Source organism: Amphiprion ocellaris, chromosome 7, assembly GCF_022539595.1.
Source record: "Amphiprion ocellaris isolate individual 3 ecotype Okinawa chromosome 7, ASM2253959v1, whole genome shotgun sequence".
In the NCBI taxonomy this organism is placed as follows: Eukaryota; Metazoa; Chordata; class Actinopteri; family Pomacentridae; genus Amphiprion; species Amphiprion ocellaris.
Window position 1 is genome coordinate 14,484,958 of NC_072772.1, and position 27,635 is coordinate 14,512,592.

The 27,635-nt window shown below is 39.9% G+C and overlaps 1 protein-coding gene across 10 annotated transcripts in view; it reads right to left on the bottom strand.

Moving 5' to 3' along the window:
* Nucleotides 1–8,334: 8,334 nt before the first annotated feature.
* The window catches only part of kirrel3b (kirre like nephrin family adhesion molecule 3b), a 157,430-nt gene continuing 138,129 nt past the window's right edge, over nt 8,335–27,635 (bottom strand). For 2 of the 10 annotated variants that reach the window (XM_035948616.2, XM_023271161.3), the window contains exons 10-16: nt 23,860–23,960; nt 20,304–20,514; nt 18,699–18,806; nt 18,066–18,149; nt 17,642–17,757; nt 16,786–16,872; nt 8,335–13,278 (exon numbers count right to left, since the gene is read on the bottom strand). In XM_035948616.2, coding sequence (XP_035804509.1) covers nt 12,817–13,278; nt 16,786–16,872; nt 17,642–17,757; nt 18,066–18,149; nt 18,699–18,806; nt 20,304–20,514; nt 23,860–23,960 — 1,169 coding nt within the window. In that variant the 3' untranslated portion in view covers nt 8,335–12,816. The remainder of the gene's footprint in view (nt 13,279–16,785; nt 16,873–17,641; nt 17,758–18,065; nt 18,150–18,698; nt 18,807–20,303; nt 20,515–23,859; nt 23,961–27,635) is intronic. The other 8 variants (XM_035948617.2, XM_023271162.3, XM_035948618.2 and 5 more) reach the window with 7 other exon arrangements.

Below are 27,635 nucleotides of genomic sequence, written 5' to 3' on the forward strand. Positions count from 1 at the left end.
GTCCAGATTCTCACTCCTTCTGCATCTCTTTTTCACTCAATCAAAAAAAAAGTTTATCACACAGCAAATGTTCCACATTAGAAAGGATTTTTTTTTTTTCACATTAGTGGCAAATTAATGTTAATGTTAGAAGTTTTAGCAGCACCAGAAAAATAAAACACCTGGTACACAGTAATGCACCATTTGAAAAACAACCTTTCTTTCACTGGAAGAATAAGAATGATCCCGAGGGATAAATGATACACCATCATCAAAGGTTAATTAAATGGGAGATAATTAAATAAGTGGCTTCTTGGGTGAAAATTGCTCCTTGCGGATAAAGTAGTTTAGGGCACCTGAAAGGTTTTTCTGACAGACATCCACGTGAGTTTTCTTCTATCCATAGACTCCTAATTATTATCACAGAGGGAGGTGTTCTTCAATCACCTAATTCTCTGCACCTTGATTACGTTTGACATTTTAGTCCCGAGTGTCAAAAATGTTCTCCATATGTGCAAATGAGTCGTGCGTTTCTTCATTATGCAAATGAGGATGCTAACATTTCAGAAACTCCAGAACAAATATTCATAACTCATTTTATGTAATAATGCATATTGTGACTCCTGATTAGAAAGATGAATGTTATAACAAGTCAGTGTGACATAATTCTCATATCAGTTTTGTGTTTGTATTGTTGTTAAGCTTTATGGAGATACAGTTGTCTTCTGCTCAAACCAATGCACACACACACATGCACACGCACACACATGCACAGAGAGAAAAAAAGGAAAAAAAGCACGTAATAAAAGTCTCTTGGTGTAAAAGTGTTGTCATAGCTTGTGAACACAGGGGGGCAGTATGGAATCATAATCCCTGAATGACATTTTAACACAAATGAGCAGAGTTCAGGCTTTCTAAACAGGATATCTGCACGTCTCGTATGTTTGATTTTTGCTCCAAAATGTTTGATCTCTGCCATAGTCTCCGATTTGCTATCTTCACGCGTTACTTGATGTCTTCTTCAGCTGTTTCTACAACATTAATGCCATCCTCCATGTAACGAAATGAAGCAAGAGAAAATTGCAACTGAGATTAAAACCCCACACAAAATCCAATCTGTATTAACACTCTGTGGCATGTGGCATTACTCATCTTTGCTTTTTGCTTTGTGTGCCTAATTAGTAACTTCCAGCTCACATAATGTCATCAAAGAGCTTGTTTTGTAATGTGAATGGTTTACATCTGACTTACCAAGAGACACTTAGAGGGAATGTTCAGCTCATTAGAGAAATGACTCACTGTTTTCTGTCCTTCCTCCGTTCCTTCCTTGACTACAGGCTTGGTCACAACCCCTGGGCCTAACCCCCTCCTTCCACGCTTGTGTGAATAACTCAATAACTCCCATGCATGGCACAATTAAGGCATTATTACACCCTCCGCTGGACCCTCCTGCTCCGAGGGTGAATAGTCGGGGCAGATGGGGGCCATTGCTGACCCCTATTTTGTCAGTCCGGACCCACTGTGAAGCCTTGGCCACTCTTAGCCCTGACCCATTTTACACTCCCCATGTGCCCCGCTTTTACACTGACACACAAACAGCCTCTCTGACACAGTGGTGGTACTCACGCACACACTGCAGCCCCCTCCGTTGTCTCCATCCAGCAGGCAGGAACATGGCATCGTGAGTCACGTCAGCGCCAGCAGCTGTGCGACGGGGCGCCACGTGGGGCACTTGTCGGGGCTAAGCAGCGGGTGGGGGTGGCGTGAGCAACGTTGCGGGTTATAGGGTGGTGTGTGGGCACCTTTCCTCTGTCTCTTCCTTTTACCCTTCCCCTCTCGTGGCCCTGCATGAAGGAAGCCATCTGCCTACTGCCACTCATCTCTGGCTGCGAGAGAGTCGGTGACACTTTGCACTTTGAGCGCGTCTGCCAGCCACCCACCTCTTCACTTACGCACAGGATGAAACAATGCTGAGATCAGCCGCTGACCATCTTTGATGTTTTCTCTTTCCTGGCATGTCTTGGTTACGATTTCCCTTGTTGTATAGCTCTGTAGTGACTATCTTCACCTTCGACATGCAGCTATATCAGGCTGTTGGGCTGTTAATGCACGTATGTTGTCACTTGAGATTTCAGATTTTTCCCACAGATCAGAGCATCTTCACTGTATGTGTTGTATTATTTACAACGTCTGTATCAACAGCAAAAGTTGTGAGAGCATAATTTGTTCGCTAAAAGAAAAAAACTTAATCTAAAATAGTTCTTCTATGTTGTAAAGCGCTGGAGTTGAGAACATTTGTACGATCCATTCCCTCCCAAGCTGCTCAACAGCTGAACAAAAAGCCCATCCCTTTATTCTTTAGAATTGAAGCAACTCCAGCCTCCCTTTCTTGATAACATCAGAGACCAAGGTCTTGTTTATTTTCTGTATTTTAGCTTTGGGAATGGAATCTTTTTTTTTTTTTTTCCCAGTAGATTATCTGAAATAAAGGTCATCGTTGCCTTTCATCAAACCGCAATAAATGATGTTTCACCATGATGTACAGGAATCAACTAGATAAGCTTGGTTTTCAAACGGCCAAGTCTCGAGCTGTCTAAACAACTGCTCATGTTATTTTCGAAGAAACTCTTTCTGTGCCCGCTGTCCTTGCGTTATTAATATTCATTCACGCTAACATTTTAGTGAATGCTTCCAAGTCAAAACTGGCAAATGGACCTGCGATAGAAGACTTGCAATAGAAAGCATGCACTCCAAATGTCACGTCTGCGGGGCTGTTCCTATTGTTTTGAATGCACTCCAAATGAAAAGCAATTTAAGAGCTCCAACCATTAGAAGGAGCCCTCACCATTGAAGTGCAAACTAAACCTTAATTAGGAAAATGATGATTGCTCAGTGTGTGTACTCATTTTGGTTTACAATTGGCCAACCCTCTTTTCTTATACCACCCTCTGACAATTTATATACTTCAGCCTGTCTACATTTGCAAAATGTCAGCATGCCAGAGATTAAATTAAAGCAAGTCTCTGGAAAGAAGACACATCTATCACATCATTACTGACACAAGATTAACTGGTTGACATTTCTCGCCGCTAAATCGGCACAATAGGACCTGATCCAGACGATTCTCTGTCAACAAGCCCTGTCAAACACACAGTGCATGATGGAGAGTATAATTAAGTCAAATATGTGTCATGCATCTAATTTTTCCCAAGGAATTCTAAAAGACTGTTTGTTGACTTTGTTTGACTTTTGTTTGTGCTCAACTGTCAAGGACGCTGTGCAGTCCACAAGTCAGCGCGGTTGGGCCATAAATCAAGAAGTAAGAGCTCAGACACACATATACACATACATGTGTGTGTTTGTGTGTGTGTGTGTGTGTGTGTGTGTGTGTGTGTGTGTGTGTGTGTGTGTGTGTGTGTGTGTGTGTGTGTGTGTGTGTGTGTGTGTGTCAGTGCATGTTGGATAACTGCACCCACAGCCCTATGTGTCAAATGTCATAATATAATGCAGATACACCCAGAATAATTAACAGTATAGTCTGGAAAGATAATGTTTGATCAGTCCAGATTGCTCATGGTGTGAGTCCAGTCAACAGAGCAGAAACAAACAAGAGCAAGCTTTAACCCAGGGAAAGGTCATAGGATCAATAATTCATTTAAGATGCTCCCTGGGATTGACTCTGCAGTCAGCTTGTAATCAGCAGAGGAGATTTATTTATCTTAACCAACTTTAAATGCACATTCCTATGGTAGAAAAAAAAACATTGTGCCACCTCGGTCGATTTTCAGTGCCCTCACAAGGCCGTGAGTTTTTCTGTTTTATTTACCCCTCAGGAACTGGTGAGGAGCAGCTCTTTAATAGTATTTCAGCTGTGGACTAGGCATATATTAAGGCAACTTTGAGGGAGAGAAGAAAAGGAAGAAAAGGTAAGGATGAGGACAAAACCAAGGATAAAAATGCATTGACAGCAGGGAATTACTTCACAGTGTGTATTTGCATTGCACACCTACAAGTTGTCTAAATGACAACATGCACCACTATTGTGTAGTGAGATAAAAATGGATGGTTAATCTTTACAGCTCACAGCCCAGCTACACATACTAATGTGTTTCTGTATTTCAGCTGAAGGAGCTATTTTATTAAATAACACCTGAGTCCTGATTTATGTATTCATTATAATTAAATGTCTCTGGAAAAGAACATACTTTGCAGTGTTTTCAGATATCTATCATTTAGCTAGCAGGTTATAATTCACACATGCAGCGCTAACTGGACTGGATTCACAGACAGAGGCACCTCCTCTGCTTTAAATAATGCAGCCCTGCTGAGTGGAAGCATCCAGAGGCTATGTAGGCTGAAAAGCGACAAACCTGCCTGGTCTGAAACATTTATTAAATCACCGAGCAAAGTCGTGTCCAGATAATGCAGAGGAATTACATTTTCCAATATGCTACATCTTGAATTAAGCATGCATAATTTGAGAGGGGTTTCTTTCAATCCTGTCTCCTAGAAATTTCAATACAGCGTAATTACTGGTTACATTATGTTCAGAGGCAACGTTTATGTTTGAATGAATTAAGTTCCACATCTATGAATCACAATGCGGCGTCCAGAGGTTCCAGTCACCTATAGGAAAAGATTGTGGTTTTGCTTAAAAGGCAATAAATATAGTGAGCATGAAAATGACTGTGCAGACTTTTCTGCATTAAAGCTGCAGTAGGCAGAAATCTGGAAACAACAAACAAGCAAATGAAATAAAATAAAATAAAAAATGCCGACATAAAATACATTTTAAAATACAGCTCTCCTCTTGCGGCTAATTTTTTCTTTTGTATGCTCCTCCCACCAGATGATCACAGACATATGCATGTACTAAACCTAGCCAAACCAAAAGTCCTTTTGGTATTTGACTTCTCTCAAGATTTACCTCACAGTCTGCTGAGTAAAAGTCCTCTGCTTAACCCACTCAGCCACTGTGTCCTGCTCTTCTCACTGCCCTTTATACTATCTTACCTGATCTGGGCGAAAAACCCTGCCATTGCTAAAATCTCAGATCCCAGGCGGCATTTTCTAAATCCTGAAAACAGAGCCAAAATGCAAGGTGCAGAGGTCTAGTTTCCTCTCAGAATCCTTGAATTGCAAAGTTCAGAAAAAAAAAAATTCAGCCAAGAGGTTCCACCAAAAAATACTGCCTATGTCAGCTTTAAATCAGATTACAATATTTTTCCAATCTTACCAAAGAGTATACAAAATCCAGAAAATATCCTGATAAAAAATGAAAATGGTTGCAGTTGCTCCTTTAGTTTGGTTGTATTAAAATGAATAAATAACTAACTCTGGAAGACAACGTACTGATATCTGATGTGCAGTTGGGAGTTTATTTTTTCTTTTTTTTTATGCCCACTTTTGCAATCAGGATTTCATGTTTCTCCCACAGACAGGTGTTGGTGGTGTGCATTTCCTGCTGAAACAGCTGTCCTTAATATTCAAATCTCTATAAAGAAGGCATTTCATAGGCAATTGCATCAAGGAAGCGGCAGTATGGAGATTTGTTTCAACATGTCACTCAACTCTTCCTTTCAGCTTGCCATGAGACCATATGGTTTACAGTTTGGAGACTATAAACAAGTTTGACTGACAATCTAATCAGGCTGTCTGCGCACAGAGAAAACGGGACAATTTTCTTCATGTAAATACAGACTAACACACATCACAATAATGACATGAAGAACATGTTAGTTTTGCTGGAAGGATTTTAGTCATGTTTTGTTCAGTCTGCTCAGTCGCTACCTCCTCCTACTTATTTCCCTTTTTTTCGCACTATGTAAATACCTGCCTGTAGTTAATTTTGTAATAGGGTGCGTCGGCAAACCAAACGCTTAGTCTGCCATTTGCTCTAAATTTGTGCCTTTGTTAAATTGGATTCCAAATGCAACTATCCGCCAAGGTAATTCATGACAGAGTAGCCTGTTGTAGCAACTCATTTGAAAGGATGCAGAGTCATTTGTGAGTCATTTTGTAACAATACTGCATCTCTTGGAAGAGGTGAGGCCCATGGGGAGCTAGACAAGCTTTCTACTTTGTCAGGGAAGGCAGAAATGAATGATTAGTGCTTTCCAATAACTAGTTCCAAGGAGAGCGTTTAAAGCGATAATGTAAGCAAATGTCTGGCCTAGATCTGCTCAGTAATGAGTTGGAGCTCTATGATTAGTCAAATCCATCACAAATGGCACTATTTGTATAATGTTTGGAAAACACAGCCATTTTATATTCAGCATGGGAAGCTTTTCCAGAGAAATCATGTTGCTGGCAGATGGATTCTCAATATCAAGAACAGACTGGTTATAGCACTTGCTTTGAGGTAACCTAATGTAAGCTCAGTGAGTCCTTTGTCTGTCTGGATGCTGGTTTGATGTGCAGCAGTGAATTGCTTACTTTTTCTCTTCTAAGCCACACTGCTTTTGCAAATCAGAGAACTGTTTCTGATTCTGACTTCAAGAATGCTACATTTCCACGCTGGCTGCAAGTGGATTAATCCAGCTAAAGAGTAATTGCCCTTGCATTGTATTGACTCTATGCATGAGGGAATTCAAATCACTTTTAAGTTTCAGTTCTGTAGGATTGGAGCCAGTACTTGAGACAAGCTGAGGTGTTTATATGAGTTCATTTAATTTGGAGTAAGACTGCAATGGTCCTATTAATGGATTAAAGGGCTGCATGTAAATGTAATGGTGTGAATCTGCTGACTGCTTAGGAAAAAGGCAGAGGGGGAAGTGAATAAACAGCAGCGTGCCTACTTTTAACAAATACCATAAAAAGTACACTTAAGCCAGGCACAAAATACTGAGAAGAGCTGATGAGCGGCTGACTGTACAGCACTGAGCTGTATGGGCGGATCAAGCAAGTGACTGTCTGTTCAGATGTTGCTACAAGCATCGCTGTGGATTGTTTTCAGTTCTACATCTCTTATTTGGCGTCGTTTTAGTTTCATTCTCATTCTCTCTTGTGACTGAATGAGTGAAAAAGACAGCTACACAGTATGAAGCTGCATTTAGTTTCAGAAATGTAGCCTATGATGATATTCAGAACAATACAACTCTGCTCATTAGGATTAAATTTGTCAGTGTCGCATATATGTACATTTCCCATGACTTGTGTTATTGCAACAAAATGCTTAACATATTTTTGAACTTGAAAACATCCAATCGACACATTTTAAAAAATTATATAAGAAAAGAGATGCCTAAAGTATTCAGCCACCTGAAGTCATTCACTACTTCAAGCTAAAGGACAAAATCCGATACAAGTTTAGGAATATTCTACATTCAAAAACATCAATTTCAACAGTAGAGTTGTGATTTTTGTCTCATTTTCGTAATCTTTTTGTTGTTTTTGTGTCTCATTTCAGTCATTTCATCTTGATTTTGTCTTTTTGTATCTTGCGTTTGTTGCTTAGTGTGTTGCTTTTGTCGTTTTGTTTTTATTTATGTCATTTTGCGTCTCTTTATTGACGTTTTATCATTTTGGACATTAAATAATTTTGAACTAAATTTTAGCCATTTTGGACATGTTATTTATAATTTCAAAATATATTTGGACAAATTTTGAACTACTTTATGCAAGTTTTGAGTCATCTTGGACTCTTTTCATGTACATTATTGTCTCTACTCATTTTTTTTGTCTCATATCTTGCTTTCTGCCTCATTTTTTGTCTTGTTTTTGTCATTTTCTGTCTTGTTTGTGTTGTTTCATGCCTCTTTGTGGTCATTTTATCTCCTCATCTTGTAAATGTTTTTTCTATCTCCTTTTCTATATACGCATTTATAATTGGATATTTTCTACATTTTATATTTGGATAACAGTGAAGTTGTGCTGAAAAGAGACAATCCAATCATTGATGGAGTTCAGCAAAATAGGCTCATTAGGATGGCTGTGTATATTATTTGTTTTTTGCTCTGTTGCTGTTATCTACAGTATGTGAACATGGTGTACTGTTTGAGATTTCATATTTTCTGCCCTCTTTTTTTCTTTGTGTTAAGGTATTGTAGAGGGCCTCACTTGTGCTATTAACTATTTATATTTTCCCCTGAACACAATGTATATTTTAAGGGTGCTGACAAATTCTCATCATTAGACCAAATAAATAAATGAATGATGAGTGAAATAATATTTCTAAAAGCTAAAACTGACTGTGAAGGCTCATGTAGTGAATAAACCTTTTTTTTTCTCTGTCTAAATGATCTACTGCAGCTCTAGGCAAACTATCTGTTCATGCAGCACCAAAAGCAACCCATGTGAATCTGGCCCGCAAAACTGCTTGCTTGTTCGTTCTCACTGACACAGACGAGTGCAAAATAAACACAAACTCAAACATCAGTTTTATTCTCCAAATATACAGAGCAAAAGCATCATAGATTCACAGACCAGTACAGTTAAAATACAACCTTTTTTCATTTTTTTTTCTTAGATACAGAGGGCCACTGCCTGAAAATAGTGGTTTACCCAAAAGCATTTACACGTTGTCTTTTTATTACAATTACTGTATGTTTATGGTTCACTATTTACACAAATTCTTTTTCAGACCTGTGTTGTGTAGTATTTGCGACTATTTTGCATTATTTGGAGTACAGAACAATTCAATCCATCACGGCGAAGTGTACTCGTTTGACTGTCGAAGGCTTTTCTGTCATTCTTTCAGTTTTCTTACGTGACTTATTGTACACTGTCTGCTGCAAAACCAAACCACGCTGATTAACAATGTGCCCCGCAGGATGGAGCACACTCTGAGAATTATTTGTAAATACTATTTAGTCCAGGCCTTACACTTGTATGTTATTAAAGTACTAACAAGGTATTGACTGGTAGAAAAAGGAAAAAAAAAAGTGAGAAAGAGAGAAACAGAGTGATAGAAAGCATTTACACTGTTAAGAAAGGCTTATTATGATCAATTCAATGTTTCAAATGGCACCTTCTCTAATGTGTTCCATCACGGACAGTAACACCTATCATACACAGAGGGAGACTTCAAATAGGAAGCAACCCTTTCCAGGCGTGGGTCAGATATTGATAATATTAATGCTCAGAATTTCTTTGTCTTTTTTTTTCTAATTTATTCAGACCAAGCATTTTTTTGTGTGTGTGTGTGTGTGTGTGTGTGCACAGCAAACAAATATATTATAGCAAGTGGACAGAGAGGCCATTAGAAATGCCTACCAGCAAGTCTTCACTTCACGCAGCTCATAACCTCTGTCTCTCACCTTAGAAATGTTCTTATCCAGTGTATTACAGGCCTGTCTTTAGCATCTCTGAATAATAGACTACCCTACATCCTCTGCTCCAAAAGGGTTGCTGTGTTTTATCAGGAAAGGGCAGCAACCCCTTGTAATTGTTCCGGGTCTTTGTGTTTATTCATCTGTTATGCCCTGGCAGCTGTGCAGTGCTTGTAGCCAGGCAAACAGGCGGCACCAGCACCAGCCGGCGAGGCGTCCACAGGTGAACGGGGCAGACTTTGTCCCCCACAAGGGCTTTAATTCCCAAAGACTGACATGGCACTCACATCCTGTAGTGCTCTCTCATGCCCAGTGTGGCTGCTGCCATCGGGGGGCGTGGGTGGGGGTGGGACAGAAGGCCGGCCTTATCAAATATTTATCTGTTTGCTGTGCAGTGTGCAGATTCTGTGGACTGGGAAAAAGCATTATGTTTGGGTCAGTGCAGAAGCTGCATCAGATAGAGGGAAGAGGACCCTCTGGACACGACAGCAAATTTGTTTTGATTTTAGGGAGATGCGCGCTGACGTTTTGAACATTTTTGAATTCTGATATCATCAGTGTAAAATGATGCATAACATATGCAAATAACAAAAATGAAAACTACATCTGTCCCTTGCAAACTAGATCACATTCTAATTGAATCAAGTGAAGAATTTATTCCTGCACTCATAAATGCTTAGAAAAAAAAATGGCACAGACGTACTGGACAGTAATCATGGTGGCAAATGCAATATATTTCTGGGCATCTGGGCATCTCTGAGAGGTGCTGAAAGTATAATAACCTCTTACTGCATCTCACTTCAAAGCTGTCCCAGCTAAGCTCGGCTTCTCATCCTATAGCCTCATGTGTGCTCGGTGTGCAGAATGTCAGTTTTCCCTGTGAGATCTGGAGGAAGAGAAAAGTGCTCACACAAGCCTTTCATGTAATTTGTGAGAAACAAGCAAGGTTGATGAAATTTTTGGAAAGGAAACAAAGAGAAAATGCTTGTCTGTCTGTACAGTTTTGATGCCATGTGGATTTGTTGAGCTCTAATATAGTGAAATCTGAATGAGAAAGAAAGAAAAGCCAGGAAAAAATTATATACAGAGAAAGACAGCATTAGAGATTTATATACAGTCTGCTAAGTGCCAAGCTGGATTATCAGCGTTGAAACAGAGCTTTTTGTCTTAAGCTGTACAATGGGCGCCAATCCATTTGTAAAATTAGAGTCCAAACCACTGCCACTCAAGTGGAAAACCCCATTCAAATGCCTTGAATATAATCATATGTAAAGTGCTTACAACAACAACTTGCTTTTGTTAAAAATACCGTGCTTGGTTTTTTCATGGGCTGAGAGGCAGATTTCATAGTTTCAAGCTCACACAGGATCATCCCAATTGACTGCTGCACTATGTACAGTAAAACTACCTGATAAGATATATTTTTTCTATGTTTATGTTTGATTTGATATAATGAAGTTGACACTGACATTGTGAACCACTGAGTCCTGTTTTACAGCCATTTGCTGTTATTTTTCCAAGAAACTTCCCTTTTTCTATTAAAGAACTGATCAAATAACAAACAGACTGATTCTATAAAGAATGGCTGGAACAGGCCTTGAAAGTCCACAGACACGAGTCTTTTAATTCCTGGAATCAAATGAAGTGTAGTGCATGTTGTAACCGCAGCTGTTACAGAAAGGATTTATTTTTACTGTAAAAAAAAAAAAAAAGCTAGTTTGCCCTTATCAGTCATAGCTTGCTTAAACACAGCTTAAGATTCATAGCAACGTGGTAGGATCCAGGTGTGTGGTAGCATCATGGGTACAAGATAAAATATTTCACCTATTAGCTTGACAATATGTGCAATTCCCAAATTTGGAATTTGGAATTCCAAGTGTTCTGTACTACAAAACGGCAAAACTCTCCAGTCATCACTTTGTTTTCCGCCACACAACATGCACAAATGCATGAACACGACACTCTCGACAACAGGCTCACTTTGAAATTTTCACGCAAAGTATGAGTGTAGCTGCAAGTTAAATTACTACTCTCTGTCTCTACTCTCAACTAAAACAGATACAGTGTCAGTGATTAAATAATAAATCCAATTCCACATAGGTCACATACAGTGGAGAACGAAACAAAACAAAAAGGATGCACTTGAAAAGCATTAGCTCGCCACCATCAGCTCCACAGTGGCCAAAAAAAAATAAAAAATGAAGAGCAGACAGCAAAGTAAAACACAGTTTTCTAAATTTTGCTTGTCGTGTCTCTTGATGACCAACATGTTCACAAGTAGGTATACAGTCAGGATGCACTAAGCTCCAGCGTCCACAGTGATATTGACAATAGCGATGGGATAACCACACGGTAAGAAGCTAAAAATATAATGTTTACATTTCATTCAGCAGATACCCTCAAGTATATGGTTGATGATCTGTGGTGTTAAGAGGAGAAACTCACAAGTACAACACGTGTCGTAGTTTGTGGGCTTTCCTGCTGCATGCCTTGTAGCTGGATTTGGCGTAGCAACACCATGGCAGACGCAGCTCCCCATCAACAGAGGAGCTGATAGCATGTGTCTATCTCAGTCAAAGTTTGTATTGACCCAGTTCAAACAGACCCTCAAGGCAAAGTAGATATGGACAAGAAGAGGCGCTCATGTCTCATTTAGAGTCATCCATGAGGGAAATCAGAATCAGAAATTAGACGCTAGAAAAGAAATTACAGTCACATATGTACACTGATATTCTTTTATCGCAGAGTGTCAAAGAAAAATAATGACTCAGGGATTTAAAATGAGATCTCGGCCCCTCTTTATCTGCACAGCTCTGTGGCCCAGATACAGCTGTGGAGAGAAAAACAGCCGTTCTTTTCAGCGTCTCAGACGTCTGTGGGCACATGGAGAAAGTTTTCTTCCACCTACGCAGGGGACGAGTTTCAACAAGCCACGCTTAACATACACTGTTTGAAGGGAAGGTGGGAGTGGGAAAAAGTTATCGCTTTAACAACTCAAAAAACCACATGCACATTCATTTTTGTGCTTCAAACTACAAGAGAGCAGCAGGACATTGGCTCGCACTCATTATCAGGCAGTTTGTGCTGAGTGCTTCAATGCTCATAACAACAATCTCAGTTTTTCTGAATGACAATCTTCAAAAAGCAAAATTGGTCCATGCCAGGGGAGCTGATTGTCACACCAAGCCTTGTATTCCTGCCCTTTGATCTGCTAACAATCTCACTGCAGAAACCAAGGACCGAGAGCTCAAATTCCAAACGTGTGTAGTGTCTGCGTTGGCAAATAACCTCTCTGTGGCACATTTGTATTACGACTTAAAAAAAGGAGGGCGTTGATGAGTTAAGCATGAGGGAAGTATAAGGCTTCTTGATCCACTTTTTGGGACATTGAGAAGTCTGAACAAGTCACACGGTGCACGAAAGCCCACTAGCCCCAGCATCTTCATGCATCCATAGGAAACACTTCCGAACATTGTTACTTTAGGGGCTCCTGGGAGCTGATTCCTTCACAGTTTTACAATCCTGGCTGCTTGTTACACTCCGGTCAAACACCCTCCCTCCCTAGAGGTCAGACGTGGGTCTGCATGCGCTTCTGGAGAGGCCTGGTGAGGTCTGAGTTCTGCGAGGAGGACTGGGAATAGTGGGAGGATGAGGAGGCTGATGCCTTGCTGTCTTTGTCGAACTGCACGTAGCCGTCCGGCTTACTGTAGCTGCTGACGCTGCTGTCACACTGCGTGTCGATAAAAGAGCTGGAGTCGCTGAGCGAGCCGCGCTGGAACTCCCGCTCGCACAGCTCAATGGAGCTGCTGCCCATGCCCAGCACGAAGCGTTGGCTGTAGTCGTACAGGCGGTTGGGACCTGCTCCCAGAGTGGAGTAGATGTTGGTGAAGGACATGCCTGTCGGTACCCGTTGCTTGCCCAGGGTACCTGTGTTGGTGGGGTTCCTCACCTCCGTGGTCTGATTGCCCGCCATGGTAGGTGTGTGGTGCTCCTTGAAGGTATTGACACTGTAATAGCCATTTGTAGGGTCCTATTATAAACATAGTGAAGGAATATTATTACCGTCATTGTAATGTGTTTTGCATTTTTTCACTGGACTATATATAAAACCAAATTAACACAGGAAAAATAGGAGGAACACAGAACACAATTCCCTTGTTTATGTTCATTTACCTGCATTCTTCTCAAAGCTCAACAGGAGCCAAGGTCAAACTAGCAGTAATTACCATTCAAATTGCTGAATAAATAAGAAAACAGTCTGCTGTGTACATCATGAGGAAAACAAAAAACACTTAGTGCAAGGATTTAGTCAGCCCTTGCACTAACCTTAAAATCATGTCTCTTGCTAATTAAGCGGGCCTTGATGATTCATAGTTTGGCATCCAATGTGTCACTGCAAAGTTCACTCACATACCAGCTTTAATTGGCCCTTAATGGACTGTCGTGTCTGTAATTTCATGTATGCACTGAAATGGCTTCTTAGGCTACAGCTGTGCCACTTGTTTGTCTGCTAGGCTGCAGGCACTGTGCTGTTGCTAAGGGTCCAGTTAGAGCATGCGTATGGTTTTTCATGTCCTTGTGTGAATGGATGTGAATGTCAAGACTAGTGAGCATGGTGGCAAATGGGGAAATGAGAGAGACAACCTGAGAGAGGAGCCTCGTTATGCTTGTCATTATTAGACAGCTGACAGGGAGACTGTTTGATTCTGGCCTTTATCTCTTGTTCAGTCCCCCCCTCTGCTCTCGCCTCATGCACGCTGTCATTAACTAGGATCAAAAAATCTGGCCCCAGAGGGAGCAGGTAAGCAGGCAAACACAACAGAAACACACTCCGGGGAGCAATGACAACAGTAGCTGGGACAAAAGGACAAATGAGCAGGACAGACGCTTTCGTGACACTGACAAGCTGAAGCTAGGTGCAAAGTGTGAGTGGACAACGCCTTCATCTCCTTGTTCATATGGGGTCAGCACAGTGATACCATCTCTGCTAACTACAAACTGCAGAGTGAGAATTCATCTTAACTCTTGCTGACAAGAATGCAGGTCATAAGTGGAATAAACACCTGCTGAGATAATCCGCTGTGCTTGATTTACCAGTGCATTTTTACATGAAAAGCACCGAGGGGGTTCTTCTTAAGGGGTAGTAAACACTTGCACCACATATATGAAGAACCTCAACAGCAGCTTATAGAAACGTTGAGACTCTCTGTGGCATAGGACAGATGAGTGGGTTGTGCTTATTTTTTTGTAAAGAAATACAAGATCTGCAAGTTCTTCACAGTATTGACAAACAGCAGTGTATTTCTGACTTGATCTACTTAAATCTTGATGGATTCGCAACATATGACTATTCATTAGATTGCAAATGAGAGAGATTTTTTGACTGTGGTTTGATATTTGACAAAAAAAATAAAGCAGGCAGGGCTATGTTTGAGGAAAAGGAGCAGAAAAACTGTGATTTTACTCATAATCTATTACTTACATGAAAAACTACAGGAAATTCCTTCAGTAGCTTATGTAGAAAGAGAGACTGAACTTATACAAATTCAGAGGCATTCAGTTCAGCAGCACTAATACAGTGGAAAACAATGAATAATTGGCTCATTTGAATGGCAAATTTCAATTTGAGAGGTGGCTTTACTGGTGTGAGAACAGTAGAAAAACCGTTAAGCACGTAGAAGAGATAGTAGCCGTCCGTCGCTTGAAGTTGGCCTATCAGGAAGTGAGGAGGGCTTTGATACAAGAATCTGTACAATCTGCAAAATTGTGTGTGGATCATTTATTGCAAGAGTTACAAGTGGTTAAGTGCCTTCACATGCGATGGGAGAACTGAAAGTGCCTCGTCTGTACCGACTGATCCATTCATTGCCATGTAAATGGGTAGGCAGCAATAAATAGCACTGAAGTCAGCTTTATTACATTCCCTGAATCTTGGCTCCCCTGAATAAGACACTCTGGGATGGATCTGGCCATGCTGACATTTTTGTCATTTATATGTACAAAACCAGGTTGCATATAAACGTCAAAAGGATTAGAGAGGAGGAGTAATGATATCAAAAGGATCTACACATGTGCTACAGAGTGGATGCCACTGATCAAACGGTGGATGAAGTATCTGGGGTCATAATCATATATCAGGTTTCTAAATATAGTGTCACTGTCTCTTGTTACCTGCCACCAGAAAGCTTGAACCTGGGCTGTGATTCATACGTTGTCTGTTCCACATTCTGATGGCGTCACCGCTTAATAAGTGGTGATGTGTTTAAAATTAGCTGCATACCGTAGGTGGTTGTGAAGACTACATTGATGATCAGAGTGACCGTGTGGGTTAATACAGACACTGTGGGATTGACATAACGTGGAGAGTGATTTCTGCAGAACTGTAGCTGATATGTTGCCAGTACAAATGCACAGTGTTGGATTTTTGCCGATATCTGACATGCTGATATTTTCCAGCTCATTTTTTGTCTGATTGCTGATCTCCATATCGACATATGCACATATTTTTTTCCACCCTAATTGCAGAGAACATCGGGAATCTCCTGATATAGTGCATCTGACATATTAGTATGCCAGCTCTTAACATGTTGGCCAGCTGGCAGATGCAGACATAAAATATGCTTCTTTTATGATCACCAACCTGAACACGATTGTACATTAGTCAGCATCGTCTTATAAGCTTGTCAGGGTTCATTCTGGGCTGATGCTGGTTTTCAATTTTGATTCAGTGACATGCATCCCTAGTTGTCAGTCAGAGATCTCCCCCAAATTAACCCTTACAATGCAATAAACTCCCACTGTGTTTTAATTCTTCTGATTTCTGCTGTGACCAAAGGTCTTTAGTAATGCAAAATTGCCGGAAAACATGAGGTATTACCAGGTTTGTTTGTTTTAGAATATCTGGTGGTCTTAAAGAAAAGCTGTGCAACCGTCTTTGTGGCTGATGGCAATTTCTGTTGAGAATTAACAATAACACGACTAACTTCATCTTCATTGGAGCTGAAACTAATTAAATTTTCCAGCACGAGAGATTCATCAGATTAACAATTTAAGGTACATGAAGAGAACGCTTTTTTAAAGAATAAAAGATTTTGCAAAAGGTAACTGTATCCCAAATGGAGAAAAGCTAGAAAAGCATCTGAGAGGCAAAAATCAGGCTAACATAAAGGATACCAAGAGTTTCTTTCCATCCCACATGCCCTTTATAACAGCTCATTCCTATCTGTGTGCATAAGGTATAAATAAATACTGAAATAACAGCTTAAGGGCCGACCAGTCTCCGATTTCTCGTGCCACCTTGGATAAGAAAGTAATTATTAAAATCAGACCTATAACAGGAATTATTTTGCCTCTGGACTTATCTTTGGAAAAATCATGTGTAGCAGTGGAGGGATTAATGCTTTTCAGCTATTTTGGTTCCAGAGCTGAAGACCACCATCTGCCCCAAAGGCGTTTCCTCTCTCTCTCTCTCCCTCCACCTTTTACTCCTGTTCTGCTGCATTCATGCTTTTACGCTGTCACTGTACACGAGTCGTACCTTAATGTGCTGATATTCCTTCTCTTCCTCTTGTAATACCTCCAGCTGCTTCAGAACAGATTCCTGCTGGAACTCTCCCCGTTCAACCTACACGGAAATCAAGCAAAGTATATTAAGAGTCTGTGTAGTTTCTGAAACTCTCCCACTCTGAGTGAAAAAAAAATAAAACATTTTTAGATGGATGGGTTTAACTTTTATCACTTGTTCTTCTTTTTTAATATCAGTCAGACATGCTTCACCTTCACTTGGGGCTGGCAGGGAGCATTAATAATTTATCCATGAATATCTTTTATTTATCTTTACAAAATGCAGATTTGTGAGGTAGCTAAGCTCATTTCCATGCACTAACATCAAGTGCCAACTGTATTAAGTATTTTGAAAGAAAATGTAATCCAAAGGCTCTAACTACAAATAGCCCAGCCCTGGGGCAAACTGCATGAAAACCAAAACACTGGTAGAGCTCAAAAGAGGAAACAGTTCTTTGTGTGTCTAGCAGGCATGTAGATACACAAGTACACCCACTGTAGGATTACCCAGTATGCATCAGCATCTCTACAGTTAAAATGTATTGGGGTCTGCTCTGCTCATAGGACTAGTGGCATCATGTTGATAAATATAAACCCCATGCATTGACTACATACAGCACATATACAATTTGCATGCCTTTCTCTTCTTCCATTACTCATGAAATAATGTATTCCACCGAAAACGGCAATACCAATCGTAGAGTGCATTCATTATGGAACTGTCAGCTTTAAAAGGACATGTAAAAAAAAAAGAAAAAATAACACGTTGAGATGCTATTTCTGAAAACAAAAACAAGAAGAAGTGGAAAGTAGTATGTTGCGACACTCACACTCACCATCAGCTGTTTCATGGAGGTGTGCTCTTCGTTTTCTCGCGCCGCGTTGTGGTCTTTGTGCACAATCTCCACCCGAATGTCGTTTTTTGCCGACACGACTCCTTTCAGATCTGGCAGAAACAGATGACACGTATATCTTAATAAGCTGGATAAACACCATCCTGTATTTGTTGACATTACAATTTCCCCCAGTGCTGTTTGCAGAATTACAGAATTTAGCAAAGATCCCCGGGTTTGCTTTGTTAGAGCTCCCCCATTTCCCGTACACAATACAAAGCATTATTAATCATTTGTTTCCTGCCAACACAAGATTATCTTTTTCTCCATATATATGCAATCTCACACAGCCTTCCACGGTTGGTGGCTCATTCTGTTTGGGACAATGCTGATGGTATACTGTCATATAACAAAGTCTTACTTTCTGTCTTAATTTTGCTTGCAAGTTCTCTCTGGTGAGCACAGATGGAGACGGGCAGTGAGGGCATAACCAGGTGCGCTTCCTCTGTAGTATACAGACAATAGACATGCTGAAGGGACCAGTAGCACAGTGTGGTTCTTGGATAGAGACAGCGGCTGACTGTCTCTAACCTGAGTCACTTGGTATATGGGTGGGTGGCAGTGAACATAGCGCAGGATGTAAATAGCCTCAAAAGCGAATGCAGCCAGACTGAGATTGCATGAAATGAACCCTTATCACAATCTGGCTATCTCTGCACCACAAAAAGATGTCCATCTCAGCCAGCGATTTCATCTTGTACTTAGTGTGACACTGTGTTCCAGGATGTAGAATCTCACTTGCATTTCTTGCAATGCTTTGCAATGTGCGTGTCTGTGTGTGTGTATGTGTGTTTTTATACAATAGACTCCTCATATTTAAGAGACCTCAAGTCAAAAATTGTGTACAACAAAATCTGTACAAATCTTTTTTTTCATGTGCTAAAATGACTATAATATTTACGTTTGAATAGATGGACATTTTTGTGTGCTTTGGGATTATACAGTACTTTGGCATGCATGCTTCAGTAGGTGGAACACGGGAAAGGAGACGTACTTCTCTGAGAACGGGTGCAACAGAACGCTCCGATGGTGCCCATGAGGACAATGAGGGCCACGAAAGCTCCCACAGCAATGCCGATGATCACCGCCACGGGGAGAGATTCTGCACAGAGCGACAAAAAGACATGTCCTTCTACAATAACATACCACAAACATCTCATATGTACATAGTATTCTATATTGAGTACGAGGCAGGAGAGCGCACAGCAGCACATGCTCACAATGTGCGCCGGCCACCTTTTCTTTTCAAGCACATGCACCAGCTCATCGTCCTCTTTAGTGACGATGTGAGGATCGGCTATATTTTACCCCTCTAAGTGACTCTAACGTCATCCTATAGGCACAACGCCAGGTAATAAAAACACACAGGCACAATGCCACAGGGAAGAAAAATTATGTTTTGGACTGTATGTCTAAACAACAGCAAATTCAAACGAAAACTAATTACGAAACCTTTTTGTTATCAGCCCGGGTAAACATTTTCCTACTAATATTGTCTCATTATCCTTCTGTCTGATAACTTTTAATTTACACTCATTTAGGCTAATAGAAGCATTTCACTGAGGGCATTTGTTTTCATTGAGTACACTACAAGAGTTGTGTGCATTCGTTTAAGCGTAATCGCGTTTGTGTGTTTCTGCACATGTTTGCAACTGGGAAGAGACTAAACCAGGAATATCTATATGCCATTGCAGCAGTAAAGGTCCTCATTAAAACACACTTTAATGAGAACCTGAGTTACCAGCCCACATTTATGACCTTGCATTTTAAATAAATGCAAACAACCAAGTGCTCTTCCAACACCATTAAAGCCTATTTAATGTCTTCATTGATCAATGTCACTTTCACATAAGCAGCTTATAATTTATCATTTGAGATAAGTGGATAGAAAACACAGCTTCCCTACGGTAGAGGGGAAAAGGTCATAGATTAAAAAAAGTATTCAGATTTAAAGAAAAAGAAAATAAAGAATGTTTAAAATTTTTCTTTTACATTAAAAAAAAGCTTAAGGGAAAGTGCATTTTATATTAAGTCTGAATATGTTAAGGGTCACCAGTTTGAATTAATATGGAGTTCAACTTTACGTTATCCCAGAAAACTAATTTGTCAAGAATTTATCTGTGCCATTATCACATTACAATACATCAAACATTTCAAAATACAGGCCATGCACTATAGCTATGCACCACATCATCATGCAGTTTGAAATTGAACTTAGTTGTGGCAGAATTCAAAGAAAAAAAAAATCTCAGAAGCTCTTTATGTATTGCTGTAAAAAATCCAAAATAGAAATATGTGCAAGCAGAATTAAATGCATATGTCTATGCAACATTTCTCACTTTAATTTGCTATTGTCAATGAATGTTATTCACAGCTGACCAATTTGTCATAAAACCCTGTCTAATCCTGACCCTTTTATACAAAAGCACATTCACACAGGAGCACACTGACTCACACGGTGAAATACAGTCACGAGCTCACAAACACAGCACCACAGCGACGCACACAACACACTACAGCTTGGCTACTGTCCACTATCACCATCTAGGAAAACCACAGTCACGTGATTTGAAGAAGAGGAAGGTGGAACCTGTCGAACCTTGGCTCCCACCTTGTTCCTTAAGGCGTATGATCTCGGTGTCGGAGCCAAAGCTGTTCCAGGCGGTGCAGTTGTAGATAGTCTGGAAGTCAGCTGGGACAATGTTGCTCATGGTCAGTGTGGAGATGACTCCTTCTTCTGTGTTGACAGTTTCTACGGTGTAGCGGCCAGAAGTTCCAGACTCCAGCACTGTTTCCTTCCATGACCATGCCTGAGAAAACACAGGGCAAAGATAAGGTAATGACTATGTGAAGTTCTGGACCATTAGTGGCACCGCAGAGTAATTTGTTTTAAATGAGCCTACCCCTGTATTACTTGAATGTCATGTTTTACATAGGTGCAAGGATTAGAAAAGAACACACAGCATATCTTGGCAAAAAAAAAAATACAGGTTTTAGCACATTTTATTCAAAACTTTGCAAGGGTTTTGCCGGGCCAAAAGTGTGGCGTTACTGCCAAAGGTCGCCCACATATGCTCATCCTGAGATATCTCAAAGACTGTCGGCTAGGTTTTAAAGAAATATTGTGAGAATATTTATCCTCCCCAGAAAACAAAGGTGCACAATGAGTTCAGATACAGTGATATAGTCCCATATGGTAATTGTGAAAAGTTAGAGTCTATAACAAGCTATTTCACTGTGGTCAGTTACAAATTGGACAGAGTCAGCTTTGAGACTGATAATGACTGCTACCTTTTATGGCGGCGACTCAACAAAGAGTCATATATTCCGATGTTAAAGGTTATTAAGCCTTTACAGCGTTTTAACACAAGTTATTGTTTGTCAGCGAATCCTCCTTTTAGTGGATGCTTGAAATTACAGGAAAGTGTTGCAGTTGTTACAATGGTGTGGGCCTGATCATTATGTCGTTTCACCTGAATGTTCTTTAGTCAGTCATGCAATAATGTATGGCGAGCTCTTTGTCGTTATTGCTAATGGTACACTTCTCCATGGAGATGCATGACAGCAATGAATAGATGAACCCAGCATTGTACAATAAGACAGGGACAATGTGAGATGTTTTGCTCTGTTACAAGATGGTTTGAATTACTCATATCAGTACACGGACATTAGCTCATTTTGTTTAGTGAATAGCTGAAAGAGCCAGAGTAGTCCCTGGGAGGGATGAATCAGTGGGGATACACTACGGATGTTCTATGCCGCTGTGGCTGCTTAAAACATTTCTGAATGCTTAAAAATGTTGTGGTTAAAATTGTGTTTGTTAGCAGCCCATTTTCTGCTGCTCATTTCCATTTGACAAGCTGCCAGCACAGTGAGATTTCTTCAGCAGCTATAGACTGAGCTAATGTCTAAAAGATAACTGCAAATTCCATGTACTCTAAGCAGTTCACCTCTCATCGCAGTGTTTGAATTAGTGTGCTTTTTGGATTTGGTTGTTAGGAAACTGCATGCAACCACTTACACAGCGGTGCTTGCTGTGAAACAGAGCAATTAGAGGTGCTGAGCATTATTTTCATTACAGTAAATAAATCTGATAGCAAAAAGAAGCAACTCTGAAATGTTCTCAAGAAAAAAAATAAAGATTATGCCTTTAATAACAACAACAAAACCTCTAGTTTCAAAAAAAAAGATTTAGTCTTTCTAAAGAAAGTGAATTTAGGACAGTTTTTTTCTTACTAAACTCTCTGATGAAACATGGGCACATGCTTTCAAAAAATAGTTCAATGCTTTGTCCTTCAGTGTATTTTGTGTGTACTACAGAAATATTTGAAATTTCACTGGTGGTATTTTTTTGTCTGGGTTCTGAGAAAAGCTCTTTATTCAATCAAATAGCAGCCTTTCGTATTCAATAGAGAAACACAACTTACTAAGTTTGGGGCTCTTCAGCCGATATGTGAAAATATATTCTTAGGCTTCAGGCTAGACTCTTTAAAACATTGCAGTGACTTGTTTGTGGATGTGAGTACTTTTGAGCATTTTATTTAGGCCAATTCAAATTAATTTACCGAAACTATTTCTTTGAGAAACAAATATGAAATAAACACCCAAGATGTGGTTATGTCAAGTTAAACGTCTTTATAATATGTGACCTTGATTCATTCTGATTGTATATATATATATATATATATATATATATTAAAAAAAAAAAAATTAGGGTATATGGTGGTTTGGTGGTTAGCTAGTTGCAGCTAGATAGTCTCCTATTCACATCCCCACCTTCCTGGAATCTTTCTGCATGGAGTTTGCATATTCTACCTGTGCATGCGCCGGCTTCCTCCCACAGTCCAAACACATGCTGCGGTTACTTGGTGATACTAAATTGTCTGTAGGTGTGAATGCGAGTGTGATTGTTTGTCTCTATGTGTAGCCCTGCAATAGACTGGCGGCCTGTCCAGGGAGTCCCCTGCCTTCACCCTAAATAGATCGACTCCAGCCCCCCTGTGACCCTAATGAGGATTAAGTGGTGTAGAGATAATGGATGGATATTCAATTTATAGAGGAGCTTGAACATTTTCCAAAGCAAATGAGATATAAAGACGTGATTAGTCTCACATGTTTTAAATCGCTGACACTTCTGGAGATGTTGTGAAAGACATACAAGAAAACAATAGAAATGACCCTATTCATGACTCCATAACACAGGCCTTTTGTATCCTCTTTTGTTCACTTTGACTGGGTGCATTTATTATGGATAACAATTACATGATTCCTTTCGCTTGATTTTAATGAAAGAGTAAATTCATTATGCTGAATGCTATGCTGAGAGCAGGACAGACACGTGTACTCAGAAGATAGATAACACCTTCAATAGAAGTTTTTAGTGATGGATTTTCACATTATTTTTATGCAACTAAAATATTAGTAACCAGATAAAATGACTGAATCCAAAAGCCTGCCTTTCCTTTTATCTGTAAAACTTTTGTAAGAATGAGCACACAAAGATTTTCCTTTATCGAGGTCTAAAGATGTGTGTTAGAAAAACTGGAAATCCGTCAGAGTCTAATTTGTGATCTTTGGTTATATAAATGAAACTGAGCTGATTTTGACATTGGCGATGTGTCCTTTCACAGTAGCTTCTTCAATAAATAGTTTAATATTCAAAAATTCGGAACAAAGCAGACCAGTCTTTGCTGGCATAACTCTCAAACCTGACCGTAACTATGCTGCTGGGCAATGTTGGGCATTAACGTAGTAAAAGTACACATTAGATGACAAAGTATGGCAACCAGTCAAACATATGTGCACATACACACACATGAATACACATATCTGCACACATAAACTGTGCAAAGCGATTTTAGAGGTGAATGAAATGAGAGATGAAAAGTTGAAACTGTATTTTCATGCAAACATTTAAAAAAACCCATTGAGTGAATACAATACTATAAATGTGTGCTGTTCATGTGGAGCAAACAGATCATATTTCAGGCACCAGTATGAACAGAGTGGCCATCTAATTTGCATTGTTCAGCTGCCAAACATTCATCAAATAACTATTCATGATTGCAGTTTTAAATTTGCACATGCGTTAAAATCAAGAAGATTTGAGACAAATGTGTGATGAAAATCAAAACAATTAGTCCAGATGTACTTACAATGCGGTCTGGAGGAGGTGTACTTCGAATGAAACACTTGATTTGTCCTTTTTCTCCATGCAAGGCTTGCTGAGTCTGTGTACTAGAGATAGTAGGTGGCCCTGAAAAAGAACAACCATAAAAACATAGTTTGAGGATGAGTCAGAGTAACTGAAACATGAATAATTAAATTCATTTTCACTGTCAGGTCATATGACAATTCTGCTCAATTGAGTTCTCGGTATTAGATTATATTGTAAATGTCTCCTGTTCTGGGTAGTAACACCTGAAGTGTTCAGTAATTTGAGGCTCCTGGGGAAGATTGTATTGCAGTGAGATCTGAAATGCCTCCTCCCTCCATACAATCCAAGGACACGCCAGGACTGAACAAAGGGCATAAGTGGTGGCCTAGACCTCATTCTGGATCAAGAAATTGTTGATTTATGGCTGGCTTGATTTCTCCCACTGAGATAAACGTTGTCCTCTGGAGCGTAATCAGGACTGCACAGATGGAAAGAGAAAATGCCTTTGTGGGGAGATAACACACTTGTCACAGTGTTTCACCTCAATCAATTTGCTTGCAGCAGAGTTGACCCCTGAACCAATAGTTCACCAAATAAACAGTATAAACCCCAGCTCTCTCCAAATGCACAAAATGATTTCCAGGAATGAACAAAACATTCATCAAGATACAGCATGATTGCATGGACCTTATATATTGCACATGTAGGTATCTCTTTTCTGTCATCTGTAGTGTACCTCATTTAAAACCACTAGAAAATGTCAGTTATATTCCAGGCTTCTCCGAAAACAACCCTGATTATATGTAATGGCTTTATTAGCATTACAAGCCACTTTAACAAGGCTGGTTTAATCAACAAGAGCTGCAGGTTCGGACTCCGAGCCAGCATATGTTAAACCTTGGTCACGCTACAAAATGTTGCCTGACAAGGGCAGCTCAGCCTAAACGACTGGTCTGCTTGCCATCTGGTCTGGAGGCTGCTCACACCAGGTGACAGCACTAATATGAAGACAAGATGTTACACACAACCCAATTCCGTCATTCACGTGTGTTTCCCTTTGGTCCTGAAGGATTCACTGTAAATAAAAAGCACAGAGGCTGCTGCTTATATCGTATCAAAGGTATATTTAAATAGATGAAATTACACTGTGGAGGGATTTAGTGTGTGTTGCAACTATATTTTAACATCATTTCAGATAGTAATTTTAAATTAAACTCTATAGCAGTTCAAGAGATGTATGAGGGCAGCTGGTAATAGCTGCCTTGATAGAGAATCTACACAAGCAATACATTTTTTTTGTTTGATTTGTTTTTATCCTGTATGCATGCAAGTGTAATTTGATGATTTTTTCCCCCCTCACTTCCAATTTAGATATCTTCAAAAGTCAGAACTGCCTAACATGATCAGGCACATCTGAAAACCTCACGATCAGAAGCCTTTACTTTGTTAACATTACAAAAGCTGATTCCCCATTTCCCTCTCTCCAGCCTTGTAGTCATCTATACTGTGGATATAATTCAGTTTAAAAATGCATTCACGTGGTTATGTCAGCACAAGCTGACATAATTGCTCACATCCACCTCTGTTTCCTTACATTTAAAAGCTGGGTTATTACAGAGATGCTCCCACAAAAAAGCAACACGATGTCTCCACGGTGTCCTTTTTATTTGCCAAAAAAGGCCTTTTAAAGCTGCTATAATCAAACGATGCACGCGTCTCTTGTGATGGCTAAGGTTAAGATTGTGGGTTTGAGGAGGTGGCAAGTGAGGCAGCTTCTTGATTAGTGAGACAACTCGCATCCACGCCGACTTCCCTCAAACTCCTGCTCTCTGCCATCTCTCTGACGATACATAATTGCAGTTTATTACCTGTCTCTTATTAAAATGAATTAGCATTTTAATGAGCCTTTGCCAGATGGCGTGTTGGTATGCTACTGGAGGATGCTGGAAGGCTGCTATTGCAGCACATTGAATGCTGCAGACAAGTTTAGAAAAAAATGTATCAAAAGGCGTCCCTATTTCTTTCCCTGGCTTACTAACATACAATAATAGTTTTAATACAGTATGTGGATATATGCTGTAATCCATATACGAAGTGCAGTCTGCATGTACTAACTTGTGATTACAAGATGAAACGTAAGTATATGGTTAGTATGAGCTCCAACTGTCAACGCACAGCAAGATCAATTGCTTGCAGGCTGCAAAAGGCTGGTGGTAGTGGCTTGGGAGGATCTATTCTATGGATCAGAGCTGCAAATGAGGAATATAATTAGATAGCTTTATCTCACTGGCTCAGCCTGTGTTGAAAGCACGTGTGTGTGTGTGTGTGTGTGTGTGTGAGTGAGTGTTTGTGTGTGTGCCGGAGTGCATGTAAAAGTACGTGTTTCCTACTCGCACGATGTGATCAGAGCACAAACACGTTAGTAGCTGGGAGGTGGGTGGCACTACAACATCAATGCTAGCAGCAGGGGAGGTAATCAAAATGTTGGGCGCAATGTTTCACTCATTCATTTGAGGAGGTGTTAACTCTGGAGTGGACAATGTAATCTGATTACACAATATCGGCGTGGGTGTCAGAATGCCAGGGCTTACATTTCCTTCCTAAACTGAGGCGTTCACTTTGAACAATAGCTTGACATTTCCCCTCTACCTCAGCGCAGCTCTTTTGATTTCTCTGATTTCTTTTGTGATAAAAACGAGAGCACAAACCGCTACAGGGCAACTGAAACAGCGGAAAACCGTCTGGTGTGGTCGCCGACATGTTCCTCTGGGAGTAATCCATAGTGATGAGATCCTGTCTATATGCTCAAGTGTCAACCAGAGTCCATACTTATTGTCAATATTTTAACAAATCTATTAAATTAATTATAAAGACTCCTGTATTTGATGTATATTTAATGTATCCTAGAGATGTAAATACATAGCTGGAGGTTTGAGTAAAATTTTCAAATAGAATAATGTAGACAAACTCCACAAGAGCATTGCTCACATTGAGAATAAACACTTTCATAAATGCATATATAGTTCAATGTGTCCAAACATAAAGCAACCAAAACAATAACGATACAAGTAGAAAGACAAAGCAACTATACTGTTAAGTTGGTTGTCATTTGCTTACAGAAATTGCAAGAATGAATTAAGGCTTTTATGTTAATGCTCCTGCTGTTTTCTTTCAGCTACACTGTATCACATTAACAACAGAGAGTCAGAGTGGATGTAGTTAAGTCACAAATGATTTCATCCCCGTCCCTCATTGGTTCGCTGAGGTAACCACCATTTTCAACCCATTAGCCTGCTTTGGCTGGATACATCTTTACAACAGGGACCAGACTATATTTTCTCCTTGTTTCATTTCCTGCATGCAGTGGGATCTATATTGTCCTCACACTGTGAAACACATCTACAATGACAACTTAGTATCAATGCCAAAGGCCACAAACTCTCATCATTTCAGTTCACTGGCACATATAGTACAACCACAATCAATTTTTGCAGACAGAATCTTTGCATTATGTACATATAAACAGAAACATCTACATAAAAATGCCTAAAAGTGATTATAATTTAACAGTGTCTTGCCTGTATTATGCACCCAACCATCCATTTTCAATAAAAATAAAACCCTAATGTGACTAGTCAATGTCAACACTCGTGTTCTTGTGGGGAACATTTTTTTGAGGAACAGAGTTAGATAAGTAACAATCATGTGCTGAATGAGGATGAAATTGTTTGACAATGCATTATTAAGAACCTCGTTTGTAACTGTCTCATATTT